The sequence below is a fragment of the Mus caroli genome, chromosome 7, assembly GCF_900094665.2.
Source record: "Mus caroli chromosome 7, CAROLI_EIJ_v1.1, whole genome shotgun sequence".
Taxonomy (NCBI): domain Eukaryota; kingdom Metazoa; phylum Chordata; class Mammalia; order Rodentia; family Muridae; genus Mus; species Mus caroli.
Genome location: NC_034576.1, coordinates 140,373,029 through 140,393,811, shown reverse-complemented (window position 1 = coordinate 140,393,811; position 20,783 = coordinate 140,373,029). Strand labels below are relative to the sequence as shown.

The 20,783-nt window shown below is 46.8% G+C and overlaps 1 protein-coding gene across 1 annotated transcript in view; it reads left to right on the top strand.

Moving 5' to 3' along the window:
- The window catches only part of Tcerg1l (transcription elongation regulator 1 like), a 178,505-nt gene that overhangs the window by 112,752 nt on the left and 44,970 nt on the right, over nt 1-20,783 (top strand). Inside the window, exons 5-7 of the mRNA XM_021168870.1 lie at nt 2,236-2,330; nt 5,667-5,755; nt 17,009-17,163. Coding sequence (XP_021024529.1) covers nt 2,236-2,330; nt 5,667-5,755; nt 17,009-17,163 — 339 coding nt within the window. The remainder of the gene's footprint in view (nt 1-2,235; nt 2,331-5,666; nt 5,756-17,008; nt 17,164-20,783) is intronic.

Sequence of the window (20,783 nt, the reverse complement as noted above, 5' to 3'; positions counted from 1 at the left end):
CCTCCCTCCCTCCCTCCCTCCCTCCCTCCAGTACTGGAAGTCCAGCTCCAACTTCACACATGCTGGGCAAGAGCTCTTCTCCTGAATCCCATCCTTCTACCTTCCCAGCCAATCTTGAAACGGATAGGTAGATGGTTTGCCTAGGCCTAGGGATGTGTCTTGGTTGTGGCTGTGGCTGGTTATGCTGGAGCTCATCTGGTTAGCATGTCTGGCTTCTGTGTGAAATTAAGGGTGTGGGCAGAAGCACATACAATGACATACAATGACGTACAATGACAGGAGGGAACACCATGACACCAGATTCCATGCTTGGCTTGCTTGCCTACAGCTTGAGCTAACTGTGGCTGCTCCTTCAGATGCAAGTACCAGTCCTCAGTCCTCTGGAGAAAATCTCAGTCAGGATTTCTGCTGAGTGACAGCGGTTGGTTGACAAGGGGCCTCATCCTTAGGACATCCCATAGGCACCCACACCCAATCTCATGGCGAGAAAAAGCCAGGGATGGAACATTCTTGTTTCTGCCTGGTCCAGATGCTGTGCCTCTGCGCTACAGGGCTACTCTGTCCATAGTCAGAGCTTCCCAAGCTGATCTGTCGGAAGCACAGTTGCTGCAGTGAGAGTTCTCCTCCTCACAGCTCAGGGATGGGATATTCTGCAGCTGCCTGACTCTGCAGCCACAGCCTTTAGGGTAGAAACAGTGAACACGATGATAAACCTCAAGTCCAGTGTGGAAATCTGATTGGCATGGCCTCAACCAGCAGCCAGCACAGAATGGGTGGCAGAGGGTGTTGACAGTGGGCATGGTGGGAGATCAAGAAAGACTGCAGGTAAAAGGTTCTCCTACTTGGCCCTGCCTGCCCCATCCTCCAGGCTTAAATGTTTTCCTAGAGGAAGCCATTCCCAGGTAACTACTTTCGAATGTGCATGTTTGTACAAGTGTGCACATATGTGCATATTTATGTGACACACACACACGCATATGTGCATGATCACCCACATATGCACAAACACACACAGAGAGAAAGCTATTTCTGCCATCTCCTACCTTCTCTGTGGCCTTCCCAGCAGAGGTTGATGTCAAGAGCTCATCTTGGGACACAGAAAAGTCCTAATGTCTCTCAAGCCAAGAGAAGCTGGCGCTTGCTTCTTTGGTGGTTTTGCTTTCTGTTGGACTGCTGTGTGGTTTGATGGTTTGTCTTCCCTTTCTAGTCTTGAGTTTTAAAATAGTCATGAGTCTACTTTTATTGAAAGCATTTGCTGTGGTCTAAAGGCATTGGATAGATCTAGTTTGGAAAAGAAATGGAAAACTTCAACTTGATTTTCATTTGGGGCTTGCCAGAGCTTGCCTTTTTCTCTATTGCTTTGCTCATGCACTTCTTGTTCAAATGTCATGCTCTGCAGCCCTTACCCATTTGATGATGAGGAGGGGACAGCTAGAGATATGGTCACCTTGGAGTCCTCTCCACACCTGGCAGGAATGGCCCATGATGGCCATGATGACCATCAGTCATCAAAGGTTTATTGAGGCTGGCTCTGTGTCCCACATTGTTCTGTGTTCTTTCTGGTAAAGGTCTGGGTCTTATACCTTCTCAACCCAAGAAGTCTGGCCACACAGCATTACCAAAGGTCATTTAGACTGTGCTGAGCACAGGCCCAAATGACGTTTGATGATATGGAGGAAGCTCCTAACTGCCCAGGCATAGGGAGCATGGAGAAACAATGATAGCCCAATTTGCACATGTACCTGGAAACATACAGGCTGAGCCATGGTGGTGGCTAACCATTTGCTGGTAGTATTCGTATCACCTCTCCCCATGTGCTGACTCACTAGCAGGACTGCTCCAGTCCTGGGTGGTTTTTGTTGGGGACACTTGCTATGTACTCTTTTTTTCCTGGGATTCTCCATCTACAAGACTATGGGAGCCAGAGCGGGACCACCCAGCATCTTCAAGGACAGGCTCAAAGTAGGGTTGTGGGGAGTCATATAGGCACATCTTATGGGTGGTCTTTGGCTGGTTCAGGAGAGAGCCAGGTGAGAGACCCATGTCTCTAAGGCTCAGCATCAGGGTTACATTGTCATTAGACTATGAAAAGCCAAGACTACAGTCTGCCTCTGTTCTCTGCAATGTTGGGAATCAATTTGTCTTTTCAAAGCCACATTTTGTCTTTGTTTAATTTTTCAAGTCATCATGGACACGACAAATGGAGTACTAATGGCTATTGTTTTGGACCCACAGATAAAGGCAAAGAGCACAGCCGTGCACCCCGTTCCCCTGCCCTGATGCTACGTGCCCCAGAGAGGAAAAGCCTGGTGGAAGACAAAGAGGATAAGGTGAGTGTCACAGAGACACAGTCCCCAGGTTTGGAAGATCTAGGGCTGGGACACATCCACACATATTTCTCACAAGGGATTTATAAAATGGCTTTGCCCGTCTTCTCTGAACTACAGGCTGGCAACTTCGTACCCTGAGGGAGGGCAAATCCTAGACAGGGTCTGGTGGAGCACCTCATGCCCATTGGGAATGCTCTGTTCTTCCTGGCCCACATTCCCCAGTTACCTTCATCCCAGGACTTAATCATTGGGAAGCTCACCTCTCCTTACCCACCTCTAGTATCAGTATTGGATGGTGAACGCCAATCACAAGTGTGTGTTGGTGCAGATTAAAATCTGCCCCAGAGGATAAGTTTTCCAGGAAAGATTAGCACATCTCTGCCAGAATTACATATTAATTACCCAGCTAGCTTCAATGCTGCCATCCGTAAATACTGGCTTGATTACTGGTTTCTGCCAGTCTGATTCACTTTTATTACTTCCTCGTCAAGCAGGAGTTTTACATCGTGATTAGCCATTTTTATCACCAACAGGAAATCATAACCAGCATGTGCCTCGTGAAGAAGATCTTGGTAATTAGCTGGAGAGAATCCTAGCAGTGCCAAATTTAGAAGTTGGTACCATCACAAATTACACTCTACCATATTTACTTGAATAATTTGGTGCTTGGAGGCTGTGTGTTGTGTTCTATTGTTCAATTAACTTCCAAATGAAAACCCCCTCCAGTTTCCCTAATTGGATTAGCAATATAAACCCTGGTCTTATTTGTGTGTGTGTGTGTGTGTGTGGTGTGTGTGTATATATATATATATATATATTCATATATATAAATACATATTCATATATATATTGTGAAAACAAGTGCTTCTTAATACTTTCCGTTAAGCTAATTATTCATCCTGACCTTTTTTTCTCACAGGAAGCAAAAATATCTTTGTTTTTATATTTATGAATGTAAGGGATAGCAGTATAAATTAAAACCATTTATTAAATGCAGGTATCAACCACAAAGAACAGAGGCTGCAAGAGATCCCAGCCAGATATGGGATGCACATGCACAGGTGCATTGTGGGTAGAGTGCTTCAGTCACTGTCTTCTCAGATTTATGTAAACATGATAACAGGGCAGATGGTTTTATGGTTGGGAGGGGCTACCTGGCCCTTTTGATAACACAAAGCAGCTTGTTGCTCATCAATGATTTTACCAAAGAGCTACACTCAGCAGATTTACTTCTTTTTAGGAAAAAAAAAAAGATTTAGAAAATATTATGTTCTGTGTGGGGATATATGCAGTGAGTGTGGGTGCCCAGGAAGGCCAGAAAGGATGTTGGATTCCCTGGAGCTGAAGTTACAGGCAGTGAGCGGCCCACAGTGATCACTAGGAACTACACTCAGGTTTTCTGCAGGAAAAGTATATGCTCTTAACTTCTGAGCCATTGTTCTAGTTCCAGCTTTAGTCCTTTTGGCCAATGGTTCTCAACCTTTTGGTCATAACACCTTTGGAGGTCAAATATCAGATATTTACATTACAATAAAAATACCAGCAAAGCTATGAAGTAGCAATGAGATAATAATTTTATGGTTGGGGTTCACCATAGCATGAAGAACTGTATTAAAGAGCTGCAGCATTAGGAAAGTTGGGGATCACTGCCCTTGGCTCTGACAGTAACTCACGGTTCTGTATCACTACATTAGAAATTTGTGCCTAAGGTATCCATAAATCAATGCATTCCTGCCCCCATGCTCAGAAGAGTGACAAGGAAAACAAGCTATGACTGCCACATTGTCCTGAACTTTGGTCACTAGTGCCAGGCATTGGTGCCACCGCTGCCTCTCCCACCGTTGGGTGTTCCTGCTATTAGGATGGGTACTAACTTCATGTAGATTTGGTTGGGCACATGGTCAGTCATCGTTCCCCATACATGACTTAAAATTCATTGGCATTATTGCTGGTAAACTCAGGTACTAAAATGTCAAGGTGATATTCAATTTTGTAACCCTCAGTTCAGAACAAGTTGTCTTTTGAAAACAATCCATCTGCCCTTTAATCTCACCTGAATTTCCAGATAGAAAGAGAGGTTGTCATCGTTGATGTGGCCTTAGTTTTGAGATTGAAGCCATATTAATTTCTGGGGGTGTGGGGGTGGCTTCAAAAGGTCCCTATCCCTAGAATTTATGCTTTCTGAATTCCTTTCTTTCCTAGAACCATGGCGAAATTGTAAGACTGCTTGTTGACTTTAGCAGAATCTCTTCTCCTGCTGTGGCTTTTCCATGGTGGGAATTAGGCTTCAGCCCATTGTTGATCCAAGAATCCATGACTGTCTTAAGTAGGAGAGCTTAGTATGACAGCCTGACCCTGGCTGTCCCTGTTGGACTTGTCATCATCCAGAGTTTTAGATTTCCAACAAGACTTGCCTCCCCTGCCCCAGTTCCATCTGAGAAGAACACAGAGAAAGGCATGTTGGCTGCTGTTCTGAACGGGAGAGAATAAATCTTCTTTATTTTTTCTAGGAGATACAAAATTCAAACAGCTCTTATTTTCTAAATGGGGAGGAAAAAAGTGACACTTTTCAAACCTAGTTGGGCACGAGAATCACATATACCTTGAAAAGTGACCCCTTGAGTACTGTCTGAGCAACGTGATCCAGAGAGATGGGGGATACCCCAGCCTCCAGAGCATCCAAACCTGTTTAGGACTCTGTTCGCCCTTAAGGATGACGACGGCTTGAGTCAGGTGTGGTGGCTGACACTGGGAAGGCTGAGATATGAGGATCACTGCACGTTTGAGTCCAGCCTAGACTATATAATGAGTTCCAGATCAGACTGGGGGCTTGTCACTTCCCCTGTCATAATAAACCCAAATGTGTCAACCTTGGAGATGTCTAGGATACCTAGCAGCATGGAGGTTCTCTGTCACCGTACATAGGGATTTCATTCATGGCAGAGCAAGTGACTACGGCCCATGAATCCCTGATATAAGCTCAGTGATGTTTTTCTACCCCTTCCCTGCACCCCAGACCTGTAACACTATTATGACACCCGTCCTTGTCTCTGGATCTGAGAGCCAGACAAATGGGGACCCTAGAGGCTGCTTCTTGTGGATCATCCTACCTGTGTGAGTAGTGTAGGCCATTGTCAACCCAAGACTTCTTGTGATTGCTCAATCTAAGAGTCTCCTCTCTGGGATGTTTTACTCTGTAGTCACGTCTGGAGACAGCTGAGTCTGCTGGGGACTTGGTTGCTTTCCACTTTTTTTTTTTTTTTTTTTACTGGAACTGAGACAGTGTTCAGAATGAAAAGAATCACAATCACCTCTCGTCTTCTCTTTCATTTAAAGGAGCCTCCACCCATATTGGTAAGAGGAGAGGAAACTGCAGCGAAAGGCAATAAACCAGTGGCCTCCACGCCTGTGCCTGGATCCCCCTGGTAAGACTCCCCAAAAGCCAAGACTATAACAGCTTCATGTCTCAGAGTCAGCTTAGTGTCCTCAGAGAGAAAGCGCATTCTCCTTCGGTGCATTATGCTTAAAAAACACAACCTGCTCCCCAGGGCAGGTATAATTCTCCACTTTTGTCACATCTATAGAAAGGAAAATGGCACTTAAATGATGAGTTCCTTGGTCCTGGTGTATTTGTATTAAAACAGCAACGCTGTTGCATATAGAGCAGCAAGAGTCAGCAGCTCGAGGTAAATGTAGCAGGCCATGGGCTGCTAAGGATTGTCTACCGTCTCCTGCGAGAAGGAGCATCGGGTGGTAACTGTTAATTAAAGTCGTGTCTTGTTCTCTCCGGCTGCCATGAGGGGATTCCTGATCTCTGAGTATGCCTCACTCCAAAGCACCTTCCACAAGGGAGCCACAGTCTTTGGTTTTTAAAAGTGCCCTTTTCTAATGGAGTAATTTGGAACCAGGATAAAAAGGTTATTATAGTAAAAATTAGTTTTAAAACCTGACAATTGGAGTGCAATATACGGCTGGGAGGAAATGCTCAATCCAACCAAGAGAAATAGCAACGATGGCATTAGGGTAACATTCCTACAGCAATGGGGGTACTGGAGTAATGTGCCCTCTGGGAGATGGAATGGGGTTATCAGGGTAATGTGCCCTCCAGGAACAGCAATGATGGGTATTGGAGTAATGTGCCCTCTGGGAGCCACAAAGTGGGTATCAGGATATAACATTCTCTAAGAATAGCAATGCTATATCTGAAAGAGTGACTTACGCATTGTCTCAGGGCCTTGTATCCACCATGCAGGCCTTATTGGGCCTGTGGCCATGTGCTGGCTATTTACCCTACTCAGAGAGTGTCCCTTCCCTCTATGCAGGGTAATGACCATATTGTGACATTAGTGACCTCCTGCTCCCCACCTTCAGCTCTGCCTCTGGGCACAGTTTCCCCAAGCCCATGGCTCCCAGTGCTTTGAGAGTCTCTTGTTCAATTCTGACTCTAGAAACTAAACTATGAGTTGACATCACACCTCTGGGATAAAGGCTTAGTCCCAGGAGGCTACTTCATAAAGATGCTAGCCCACAGGCAGCCTCAGCAGGCTACCCACACTCTGTATAGCTGACTATAAAGACAGGGCCTCCCACTGCCTCCCCTTGATTTTGGTGATAATTCTCTAGAGTGACTCACAGGACTCAGAAAAGTGCTTAACTGTGATTAGTTATGATTGCAGTTTTATTATAAAGGATATGACTCAGGAACTATGAGATGGAAAAGAAACACAAGGCCCTGGGGTTGGGACATGGCCTGATGCTTCTATGACCTGGCAACTGAACATATTTTCATACCCGGAAGATCCCCAACTTCTTGTCTCATTTCAGTGGCAGGGTCCCTATGGAAACATATTTGGATATGTCTTTGGCCAAGCAATTTAAATCAGTCCCTGTAGATGTGACCTTGAACACTAGACCCTAATGGGAAATGGGCCTGGCTGATCGTCAGCAAGGCTCATGGGTTGTAGCTTTCCCATTCCCTCTGTGAAGACCTTGACCTCCCAATTGTTAAGTCAGAATGTAAGCCTTCTTGCCTTGAGTATCAGGGGTCCCTTGAGTATCACATGAGCACGATATAAATGAATCTCATTCTTACTACAGGAGGTGTTTGGGAATCACAGAGTGAGGGCTTGGTCCCTGTGGGATGAAACACCCTCTCCCAGGAAAAGAACCACATGGCACTGTTGTAGGCTTCTGAGAATGGGGCCAAGCTCATGATTCTTCTAGAAGATGGAATTGATGAGCGGTTTTCTGGGGGCAACCAGGAGCAGTGCTGTAAGACGGAGCTGTGGCTGCAGCTGGAGAGGGTTCAGACCTGAAGGGAGGGACAGAACCACAGAGGCCCCACCGAGTACCCCAAATCTATGATGTCCTGTTGCCTCAGGGTGCTGGAGGGCTGCTCCTGGCCCTCTCCTTTTCGATTGACAAGCAGAGAGTAGCAGGGACTCTGTAGCAGAGCCTGTCCGGGCAGGCTTCATATCATAGGAGAAGCACCACACTGCTACAGACAAATAGACAGATAGAAGGGCTCCATTCCATGAACCAATCAGAATTGGGTCTCCTCACTGGGACCTGTGCAGTGTTACAGAGGGTGAAGAGGGTGATGCTGCCTCCCTTGCATCCTTTGCTTTGTGTGTTCCTAACTTCAGCTCTGCTTAAGCTACAGTATAGAGTGGCCCTTTAGCTAAGGATGTGTGTGTGTGTGTGTGTGTGTGTGTGTGTGTGTGTGTGTGTGTGTTGGAAGATCTCACCGTACTTAAGAGGGGATATTCATATTTGCTCTGACAAGTAGCAGGACCAGAATTCTCCATTAAGAATAACAGCTTCCAGTTCTTATTTCATCTGCTAATGTGGTTGAGAGGGACTTTGTAGGTACCGGGAATGACAGCCTCCTTAAGCCTGGCATCACATGTATGGAGTCTTAGAGGCCAGACTCTTCCTGACAGCACCATCTGCTCAAGGATGGAGCTGCTCCATTCCTGGGGAGCCGTGGCTGTCTTCCCCAGGAGCAGAGTTCCTCCTCTCACATGTGGAATTGTGACCATCTGTTCCAAGGATGGAGCTACTCCATATGAAGAGCCTTGACAACCCATCTCAATCATCTCAAGTCATTGTCGCCATCACAATGACACTTAAACCCCTGGAGCTTACTATTGTCTGCTTGTCCCTGGTCAGCCAGGTACTCTGGGAATCCCTGGAGGTACAGGAACAATAATACATCCCCTTTACCCATCTCTGTTTCCATGTTCCATCTGCAACAGTGACATAATAGCTCTCTCACTCAGAAAGTAGTGCTCTCTTAAACTAACTGCTAACAAGCAATTCTACTCAAGTCCCAGGACAGAAGCTTCTTGGTGGACATGGGCAGGGCCAGGACAAGTGTAGCCTGGGGGGGTGGGGATGCTCCATCACCAGCTTCTGTAGGTGTGGATACACATTACTGCCTAAACCCAGGGAACTCTGGGATCTCTGTCTCAGCCATGGAGGCTTAGACCACAGTCAGCCTGACAGCATTGCCTGGAGGCAATGCTCATGTGCATGTGGACAAGCTGTGGCTTTCTGTTAGCCCCTCAAGGCTCTAGCCCTTTGGTGCTCTAAAGCCCAGAAGTTTCTGTGCTCAATGGCAAAGTTGGACAAAGGACAAGGTCCTGCACCTGGGCTCAGGGCACAGCAGAGTGTCTGGAAGGAGACACCTTAGCAGAAGAACAGAAATCTTAGAACAGAACTCCCCTGAGGACCCATGGCTGGTGGGGGGGTCATACAGACAGAGATGACATGGCTACAAGAGGCATCATCACCCTGAGCCTCAGAGCTGCCTGGGAAACTGGAACCAGGACAAGCAGGAAGTTGAAAAGTACAAGCCAACTGCTGATGTTTGTATTCTGTCTGCATACTTTAGCAAACAGAAACATGTTTGATAGGACTTCCAGTAAGCAAGACTTCGAGTCTCGTGCACACAGGGGTAGGCTATTGAACAAAAACTGAAGGTTAAAACCATGCGTTGTGTTTGTTGTTTGTGTCCACCCTATGCAGTATACCTGCCAGACTGCTTAGGCGGAAGAAATAGCTTTAAAAGCATGAGAAGGGAACAGGAGACTCTTGTCTGCTCACGGGGACTCTCCATGCTGAAGAACTAAGTAAGCCAAAAGTCAGCTGGAGCATCCCAAGGCATCCCTAACCATGCAGGATCCTCTCCTATAGTCTAGTTACCAAGATGGCCAGACAGACGGCCTCTTCAGACTCATTAGTGCAACCTTAGAAACACAAAGTCGACGCCCAAATTAGAGGGGATCCAGAATTCTGTGCTTTCGCCTCTCAAGGTGGTGCCAGTTTGACCATTAAAGGTGTTTCCAGGTTCCAGAATAACATCTTCAGCCAATTCTTCATTACAAAGGGACACAGAGCTTAGCTCTGTTGTGTAGTTTGAAGAGACCCAGGCTCCGGACACAGTTTTTAAGACATTGAGGAGGGAAGTGTGTGTATCCACTTCCACACAAAGTGAGGCCTCCCCGCTGAGGAGGCTGGACGTGTACCTCAGAAACTTTTTCCTGCTCAGCATTGAAATGCTTTTCTTGCAGTTATTGACGACACGGGGACATTTCAAAGGTAATGGCTAAACAAAGTGTAAAATCCATGAAGCTTTGGCTCAAAGGGCAATAAATGTCAGCATCAATGATTAATTAGCATCTGAGAGTCATTTTAGAGATTATGGATTTATAAATAATTAGCTATTTTCATGAAATTTAAACGACGTGTACTGAACATTTCCCATCAGTTTGCTTTTCTAAGAAAGTCCTGATTAAGACAGTTCAAACTTGGTCAGCGACTTACCAATAAAGTTCTCCATGAGTGCTGCGGAAAGAGAAAGGTGTGTCCTGTCAAGGAGTCAGGGGACATGGGGCTATCACAGGCATCGCCTCCTACAAAAGCTAGGTCTCTCATACTTCTCTCTGGTCCCAGGATGCCAATGCAGTTAACGTACTTGCCCAAAGGAGCATGGTGTTGCCATGAGTCCGGTGCTTCTTGTTCCACAGAGAGGCCAATGCTGGGCAGGCTAGGCTGGTTAAGAGACAGGTTTGTGTAGAACCTCTGCAGGTGTGGCTTCTAAAGTGATTTTTCAAACAGCTAGGTGTAGTTAGCCATCCTAGGCACACTCTCTGTCCCTGGTTTCATGTTAATAGCATGGCTTTTATCCTGACTTAAAATATTTGATATTTTAAGACTATCATAACCATCAATTATTGCATACAGCTTTAAAATAATAGAATCTCTGGATGTGTGACACTGCAAGTGTTGCGTTTATTTGACTTTAAAAGACTGTGCATAAAAGCATGTTCTTGGATGAAGTTGGCAGAACCACTTCAGAGAGACAGAGAGAGAGAGAGATGAGGAGTTCCCCAGGCGTGACGAATATGGATGTTTGACTGGAGAGAGAGGTGATTAGGAATCACAGTTATTAAGGGAGAAGCAGGCTGGGCCACATCAGTGCAGTGTCAATTTCAGATGTGACATGTGATCGCGCTCGCTCAGCTGCGAGCAAGCATCACTCTTCTTTGAGTACATACCGCTGAAGGGAAACCAAATGTCACTTTGTCCCCTTTGCATAATTGAGCCTTTTATTATGTCAGAGAAGGGACAGGTAAGGTGTTACTGCTGGGGAGGGGAGCTGAATGCTGAATTAAATGTCAAAGTGCTTAGTTATGGCAGATGGAGGAGGAGGCAGGAGGAAGCTACCACTTAGACCCAGGCTGAAGAGGCCTCTGGAGATTGCCTCATGGGTGGGTGAGGGAAGGAGTGAGTGGCTCCAAGCTCTGGGTGTTCTTTATCCGTCTCCATGAAGGTATACTTGAGTTCTGAAACAGGGCTAAGCCAGAAGGGTCTCCTCTGGCTCCTCACCTGTGATTTTGACTGTCTTAGACTGAGTGATGAGGTCAAAGGGCAGGGTAGATCTTAAAAATAATACAAGTCTCTGTAGTTTGTGAAAAGCTGGGACCCTGGTGATAGACAAGGGCAAAGAAGGGTGGTTTTTATGCCCTCACACGATAGATCCTTTAGATAGCCTGCACCCCTGCCAGGTTGGTTTACCTGGTTTCTTAGAGAGGGAGGGTTTGAACCCGTGTCCCGAAAGGCTGGATGTTGAGTGGCAGGAAACTTAACAGGCTGGTCTGCTGTTGCTGATTGGTCACTCACAGAATGAGGAAATATGAGTCTATGAAACAGCTAAAGATAGCTAGCTGCAACATTGTCAAGACACACAGGGGAGCGAAAAGGACCAGCCCTATGTATGCAGTGTAGGAGCCTAGGTTGGCCACACCTTGAGGAGCCATTCCTGTATCCTCTCTGGGTGCCACAGTGGGAGAACATGTGAACATCAGACAGGATTTTGTCAGCACTTCCATAGCCCCCTCTCGCTGCCCCTGCCTGCTCTCACCTCAGAAAATAAGTAGTAGAGAGAGCAGCACATGAAGGGGGCTGAACCACTGCCTTCAGGAGCTGGGGCTCAGTTCCATGTTATACCTCTCCAGTTCCCCGAGAAACATCCCTCTGGCACGCCTCAGTATGGGGAGATGTGACAGTCATGTTATAAAGCTATCTATATACATTCTCAAGCACAGTGCTTGCTGTCCCTGTCCTGAGCACCAGATACAAAGTTTCTTTTCCCTATAGACTCACTCTGAAAAATATGAGGGCGAGGGGGAGGCCTGACCAAAGTAGTTGGGTTGAAAAGCATGTCTCTCTCACCTTGGTGACCAGACTCCACAAGGCTCATGGTCCTCCTCTTTTGCAACTGGAACACAGAGGACCCAAAGCCCTGTCCAGGTCAGGAAGCCCCAGATAGCAAAGGGGACAGGAGAGCTGTTTGTCCATTGATGGCAAACCAGATACAGTGAGCTTCATCCAACAGAGAGGATCCCTTGCCCTGGACAGAGCATGCAGGGCTGAGTCAGTAGAGCAAGAAGCCACAGGTATGTTTGTCCTGGGTTCATGGCGTCATGGAGGCAGCAGGCCAGACTTGATTTCGCACTCCAGTGGGCTGAATGACCGTGGTTCTCCCACACTTCAGGACTAGCTGTTCAAAGGGTGATTTTATGACTAAAAATCCTTTTCTAGAACAAACCAACCACCACCAGATCTCTACTCATGGGGCTTTTCACTGTGGGGATCCTGTATCAGACTTAAATAACTCCAGTGCACTAATTACATCTGCCGGGATCTAGGGACATTTTGAGAGAAGAGAGATATGGCTGCCATCCAGAAATTATGTGGCATGATTAGAAAAGAGGAGCTATCCATGTACTTAAAATGGGCATAAAATGAAACATAAAATTAATTTTGCATGTCATAGCCAGCTCCGTCTAGTTGAAACCAACTGGAACAAGTGGACAGGCAGATTTCCTCTTGGGAACCCCATCTATTTACCTGTCGCCTGCTCTGCAGTTCAATTCCACACGCTTCCCCTGGGCACAGGAATGGGTTCCTCGCAGCCTGGATATAACTGTGTACTGCGTTAATTGCCACCACCCCCACCAGACGCTAATGCTCCATTAAGTCTCTAATTAGCCCCATTCCTCCCGGCTTTAGAAGTTCAGTGGTGGCAGGGTGGGGAACAGGAGATGTTTCCTCCACCTTGAGGCATTGAAGAGCCAGCTCTTCCTTGGGTGGGATGCTCTTGTGCGCCCTTAAACTCGAGCAGCACATACTACAGCTGCTGCTTCCCACAGAACTCTTTGTGAAAATGAGGCCTGGGATGATTTAGCTAAATAAATATAAATTTTGAGGTGTGACACCTTATTTCTTTAATGAATGAGAGAGCTTGAGACATGGAGAGGAGACATCTGAGAACCCAGAGAACCTCTCTGAGTCTCCCAGCAGAAAAACTTTGAGGTACATGTCCTCAAGGAGCCTTCCATCTTTGACTTCAGGGAAAGGAACGAACTGCAGAAGGCTATGAGCCAGGTCCTCTTGCATTGCTCTGGTCAATGGTGAGACTCAGTGGCCCCTTCCAGAGATCCTTCTAACCTGTTCTGTGTTCCCTCCACTGGAGACCATGTGGCCAGCAGCCCTCTCCTCTGCCTAAAGTCTAGGGAGGCTACAGTAGGGTAGGGAGCCCTAGCCCTTCACCACATAGCTTCCTGGACCACCTACATAGATCCACCTGCCTAGATGCATCTGTCTACACCCAGCTGTGGAAGTAACCTGTCCAAGCCAGGTGCCCACCTTTTCCAGCTCTATTCACTTGCTCTGAGCCAAGTTTCCAGTTGATGGGAGACCTCTATGTGGCAGCTCAGGTTCCACAGCTGACAGCCTGACACTATTAAATTCTAGCACTACGGGACAGGACACCTGTTCATCTCAACCTAGAGACATTGATTGTCTTTACTAGTCTGGTGTCAACTTCTCATCCTCTAGTCCTCTCAATCCCCAAGCCGTCTCTCTGACAAGAATTCTACCAGAACTCAGTGTGTGACCTACAACCTTCTGGACAGCTAGAGTTTTTCCACACACCACCTGCAGAGATCCATCTGTTCCACATTAGGAGAGAATGCTGGAACCCTGCCAGGAAACTGGGATTAGCTGAGGCTACTGAGTGTTGTCCCCTCCCCACCACCTTGATCTCTGTCCCTAAGGGTTGACCTGCAACTGTCTTTGTGCTTCCTCCCTTGGAACCCCTGCCCCTTCTCTCAAGCCCTATTCCCCAGTAATTCTCATGCAAATACCAATACATTGTGGCATTCCTTTAACAGGCCAGTACCTCCTTGGATCAGCAATGGGGGTTGGCTGGACACTTCTCAGGGAGCTTTTATCATCATCCATCTGTGGCAGGCCCTACTGGGAAAGCCTGAGCCTTGGACCTGAAAACCTGGCAGCAGGTGTTGGGAAGACAAGGGCCCACCTAGGCTGCTGCCATCTCAGCTGCTACTACCAAAGTCCCCTGGAAGCTTATCCCTCCCCCACCATTGGGATCATCTTGAGTGGGGCTCCCCAGGCACAGTGCATGGGACACAGGTGTAACTTCTACTTGTTACCTAAGGGATTTCCAAGGAAGGAGAGGAAAGAGACCAGGGTCTCAGAGGACATGGGGTATCTGTGGAGCCTAGCTGTGTCCTGGACCATGAACTGTCCCCTATAAACCCTCCTCAGACAACGAAGGGCTTCAGAAAGGCAAGGTTCCTGTGCATCCGTCCCAGTAAAATAAGTGGGTAGGAAGGGACCATGACAGTGACCATGGTTAGAGAGTCCTGGGACCAACTTATTTAAGAGTAAGAACTAGAAGGTAGACATGTGGTTGAGGAAAAAGTTCTCTTCTAGAAGGGAATTGCTTAATAAATGGGTTCATGGTAGGACTCATTGGTAGGTCCCTATGTCCATCAACTGTTGCAAACAGAGAGGCTAAGCTCACACTATATACAGGTCTCCAAGGCCATATCTCAGACCAGGGACCTCTCTCTTCAGAGTCAGTTGCTTAGCTCTGGGTAGGAGCAAGGCTAAAGTATGATGTCAGGTCCCAAGTGCCTGTGGAATCATGGGATCCATTAACCTCCTGTGAGGATGGTGTCCCTCACCTGACTGCTGAGATGGAACCATGGGAATAGATCCTGGTCTCCTGGAGACACCATAAAACAGTTCAAGTCTTAAGGAGACAGACCAGGGTACAGAAAACATTGGATGCTTCTAGAGATTTCCACTCAGGCCAAGTTCAGTCAAGCTTCAGGACGAAAAGATAATCCAGTTAAGACTTGCAAATAGCTAACTAGCTGCTAGGAGCTTCAGTTTGGTCCGCTTTTGTGGTCACAGCAAGGCACCAGAAGCTGGCTGCAACTGGGGGAAGATTGTAGGTTTAATCTTGCTTCCACCTCTCACCTATCCATCTTGAATCTCAACAGTAATTTTGATTAAGGTCCTCAAGTCCCCAAAGAGCACAGACTTATGGGACCTAGTAGGGGCTAAAAAACAGCTTACTATGTGACTAGTTGCACAGCTCCTAGGAGAAACCCTATCCAGAAGGAAGGGTCATGGCTCCTATTTAAGTAGTAGTTTATGCTCCTGCTGGCCACCCTGTTTGGGAAGTCCACTAAGCAACTACACTGTGTATGAATTATAACTATTTTTCACTTTGCACACAGTCAAACCTTGAATGCCCCAGCTTCTGTACTGTGCAGGTGAACAGCTTCCTTCCAAACTCTTGTGAGGAAGCCGTGAAGCTTAGCTCATTGACTTTGCTACAGCCCAGGAAGTATTAAGGCAAGGCCCTGGGCACAAGACATGCGCTCTCTCTCTTTCTCTCTCTCTCTCTCTCTCTCTCTCTCTCTCTCTCTCTCTCTCTCTCTCTCTCTCCTCTCTCTCAGAGAATGTGCATGTATACATGTGTGTGTGCTAGTACATGTGTGTGCCAATGCACATGAATATACATGTGAGTATGTACACATGCGAATGTGTGTGTTCTCTAATTCCATCCTCCCTTATATTGACTCTATGAAGGCATTAGCGACCCACATATGACTCAGGATATTTCCCTATCACAAGATCTTCATCTAAGACTTTTGTCACATGAAGCCACCTATTTGTAGGTTCTCAGGTCTGAATGCAGACATTTTTGAGGCCCATCATTCTATTTGCTCCACCATGGAACCTGACCTAGTCAAATAAAATACCTGACGGGCCCTCTCAAGTCATTAGGGTCCTAATCCATCCATTTGCTGGCACATGGGAACCAAACCTGGGCCCTCAGCACAGCTCATGGAACAAAGCTAATTGGCCTCAACGTGGAGTGAGTCCCTCCACGAAAACACCCAGGCTAGCCTTCTCGGTTGATGTGTGAGTAAGACATCGAGGGGACAGCAGTGTCTCACTGTACCCTACAGGTGGCCAATGGTCCTCTCTTGGATGAGATTTTTCTATGCATAGCCTACCCTTCCCTTTCCTGTAGCACAGATAAGCATGGAGATGAGCCAGGGCCCTCTTAGAGGCTACTATGATAAGCTGAGTCCAGGAAGGAGTACATTACCAAGGGTTAGTTTTAAGGGATGTCTGGATAAAAAAAATGGCCCTAGTCACACTTACCCTCTTTAGCATCCTAAGAACAGGGCACACACACCAAGGTCAGTGGCCAACCTTGTAGAAGGGATCTTATTTTCTGTGTCTATCCCTGTTTTTCATTCTCTCATAGTATTTCAAAACAATAAACCTCCCTTCCCTAAACTTTAGGTATCCATATCTGAAAGGAGGCCCTTATGAAAGTGAGCAGGATGCTCAGTTGCTCGGTCAAGTGGTCCATGTATCATCTCTGCTTCATGGCACTCCTTGATGGGTGTGTAGGGTGGGATGGGGAAGGCAGTGAAATAGCCACCTGGGAACCCAAGTGCCTAGGGGGACTGAGGGAAAATGTCACTAAACTGAGCTGGGGAGGTCCTGGCTTTCTGTGGCCTTGCAAAGTTTCCCAGCTCTTGGAACCTCAGTTGGAATCCTTGCTGGTAAAAAGGGACGGGAACCAAACCTGTTAACCAAATGAGAGAGTGTGGGAAGAAGCACAGAACATTTCTAAGGAAAGGCTCTGCCATCATTACCTGATGCCCCCCAGAATGTCTTCACAGTCCAGAAGGGCATGCTGAGAGTGGGGTATGGGTATTGCTCTTCACCATGTGTCTCTGAAAGTGACTAAGGCAAGTTTTGGACTTTCACAGGTGTGTGGTCTGGACGGGTGATGACCGGGTTTTCTTCTTCAACCCGACCATGCAGCTGTCAGTCTGGGAGAAGCCAGTGGACCTACAGAACCGTGGGGACCTCAAGAGAATCATCGAGGACCCACCCCACAAACGCAAGCTGGAGGCCTCAGCAAGTAATTAGGAGGGGATGCGGTGGTGCTGCTGTTGCTGCCGGAAGGGCCACACTCTGTCTGGGGACAGGAGCCAGAGCTGCTGCTCCTGGTCATGAGGGAAAATAGTTCTGATGGAGTCGTGTTCAGGACTGCAGACTCACAAATTAAGTTTCCGTGATACTTCCCACTGAAAGCTTGACCCATTCAAGTGGTGGGTTTGGGCTTCTCGGTGCATCCCATGAGGTCATTAGTGCAGGGACAGTGCAGATAGCCAGTAGCTGTCCTGTGGCTCTCATTCCAGGCATGTGCTGATCTGTTGATCTGCTCTGGAGAACAGATGTGGGCAAATGAAAGCGTTTCCTTCAACCCCATGGCTCACTCTAGCCCCTGATATTAGGTCACTGTTAGTTATTAACGAAGGCCCACATATGAGGGTGAGGTAAGCAGCCTTCTGTCCTATAGAGGGGCTGTTAGGCAAGAAAGCAGCTGTTTCTGACCAGCCTTGTAATCCTATCTCACCAAGAGTAGGAGAAGAGCACCCAGCACCTTCTGAGAGGCTCCTTTTCAAGAGAGCAGATACATGTTTTATGAGTGATATTTGAAAGACTCTGACTCCCCAAGCCCATGGATTAAAATAGCATCATTCCAGAGGTGTGCTAGGGATTGAACATGTCTTACGCGTGCTAAACAAACATTGTACTGACCGCTGAGCTGTAGCCCAGACCTCTTTTTGCTTGTTATTTGTATACAGGGTCTCATTAAGTTGCCTTGAAATCATAATGTAGCCTCAAAGGTTTTGGATTTCCACTTCCCCTGCCTCAGTTGTCCAATTGGATGGAATTAGAACCCACACTAGGTCTCCTCTCCATGCCAAGAGTCATTATACACTCTGAAGAAAGCCAGAATGCTGGGCATGGAATCATGACTCGTTTTAAGGAAATTGTTGTTTTGTCTCAGGAGGTATTTTATAGGGCTTGTAGTGAGTTTTGATTTCACGTTATCAAGAGCTGAACAAGATGCCATCAGCTCCCACTAATGGTTAAGTCAGAGCCATGTAGAAGGCTGCCCATTCAAGCCCTTTTACTCTCTTCACAGTACTAAGGGACATGGAAGCCAGAGTTCGTCTTGAATAAATGAGAAACAACAAATGTAGCATGTCTACTTCACTTAAGCAGACCATTTTCTGGAGAGTTTTTCCAGCTGATGTTGGGAAAATAAAGATGTCCTAGGTGTATATTTTACTGAAAAAAAAAAAAAGAATCTGTTAAAGTGTTTCTGTGTTCAGGGATGATGAGACTGGGCTTGTGAGTGCTTTTCTTTTTTGATGAAGTAATGTTTGAACTAGAGGGAACATTTTCATCTCCAACGAGGCTTTATAAACCCCGCGGATCGGTTGCTTCTAGCTCTCAGACAAGAGAAGGTGTATGGGTCAGAAAGAGCAGCAGGAGTTAAAATCCTTCGAGAAGCAGTTGTCACCGAGTACCCTGGCAGTGACTTCACTTACCCTGGATGGTAACAATGCTCTTTGCACCTTTTAAAAGATGCTCTTCTAGAAACCTGCTTGTGTTCCCCTAGTTTTCTCCAAAGGGCTGGCAGGAAAGAGAAGGAAATGAAGTTACTGAAAATTGACCACAGTTGGTGTGGACCAAATTGGGCCAGATCTGAAGAGTCAGGGATGGGTCTCCAAAGCCTCTACAGGGTCATCTGTGGAGGGGGCCATGGGAATGGGTCTGGGGGCCTGAGTCACCCAGGTCATGTCCACCAGTGATGCCGTGTTTCACCCCAACAGGAATGACACTTCCTAGATACAAATGCAGAGTTGAGTCTCTTGTCTCACAGATGTGCCCCAGAATAGCTTAGCATGAGACCACAATCTAGGGACAGTATACCTCTGAGACAGTTTTAAAGCATGAACCCACAAGGTCATTCTTACCTTTAAGAGACAATCACAGGCAGTGGGCATTTTTTCACACAATTCTTTTTGTTTTGTTTTTGTTTGTTTGTTTGTTTGTTTGTTCGTTTTGATTTTACACTCCCTCTTTTCCTCACCGTCCCTCCAGAACTGCTCTTCTGCTCTCTCCCAGCCACGTCTCCTCCATTTCTCTTGAGAGAGGGCAGGCCTCCTATGGATATTAACCAAACATGGCATTTCACTTTGCAGTAAGAATAGACTCCTCCCCTTGCACTAACGCTGGAGAGCCGACCCAGTAGGAGGAAAAGGGTCCCAAAAGCAGGCAAAAGAGTCAGAGACGGCTCCTGCTCTCACTGTTAGGAGTTCCACAAGAAGACCAAAGCTACACAACTGTAATATATCCGCAGAGGACCTAGATAAGGCTCTCTGGTTTTTGTTTAAGTCTCTGTGAATCCCTATGAACCCACGGTAGTTTATTCTGTGGGGTTTCTTGTGGTGTCCTTGACCCCTCTGGCTCTTACAGTCCTTCCCCTACCCTGTCTTTCAGTGGATTCCCTGAGCTCTGTCTAATGTTTGGCTCTGGGTCTCTGCATCTGTTTCTACCAGTTGTTAGAGGAAGCCTCTCTGGTGACAGCTGGGCGAGGCACCAGTCTGTGAGTACAGCAGAATATCATTAGGAATCATTCGTTGCCTGGTTTTTTCCTTTTTGCCAGTTGTGTCTGATAGACTTCCCATGGAGGGATTGGGACACCAAGCTACCCACATTACCTTCACCGTGCAGTTTGCATTGCCTACAAGATGTGGGTAAAGGATTATGGGAGAATTATGGGAGTGACCACCCAATGACTGGTTCACCCTGACACCATGCCATGAGAGGGAACCCACCACTGACACTGCTGGAGGGCCAGGACCTAGTGGCTGGAAATCCCAGAGACCTGGGATAGAACCAAGCATGACTTTCCACAGATTTCTTAAAAAAAAAAAAAAGATCTACTTACTTATTTTATGTATACGACTGTACAGATAGTTGTGAGCCTTCATGTGGTTGCTGGGAATTTAACTCAGGACCTCTGCTCACTCTGGCCCAAAGATTTATTTATTATTATATGTAAGACACACCAGAAGAGGGCATCAGATCTTATTACGGATGGTTGTGAGTTACCATGTGGTTGTCAGAGTTGAACTCAGGACCTTTGGAAGAGCAGTCAGTGCTCTTAACCACAAGCCATCTCACCAGCCCAACTTTTCACAGATTTCTTAAGGGCATGAAAATGGCTTCCATTTTCAGTTTCTAGTAGACTAATAGTTAAGGACCTCTAACTCTGTGAGATCTGACAAGCAGGTAGGATTAATTCTGGAGGATTAATTAATGACAAGAGAAGAGAGCTAATGGTCTCCAGCCCACAGCAGCCCTGTGGTATCTTCGCTGGCTGCTGGTTCTCCATGGTTCACAGATGATGTGACCTTGCTAGTATAACAGGCTCCAGGGTGGTGGTGTTCAGAAGCAAATTTTATTTTATATTTTCTTCGGTTGTGACCCAGTCAGTATTCAAATGTATTGATACATTGCTTCTTTCTATTCTAAACAGAACAATCTAGTGCTCCAGTTGGTCTGTTGCTCCACACTCTTTCCAAGAGGCAAATGAAATGAATGGATGGACTGCATACGATGCCTGGCACATTGACCAGCATCATGCTGTGTGTGTGTGTGTGTGTGTGTGTGTGTGTG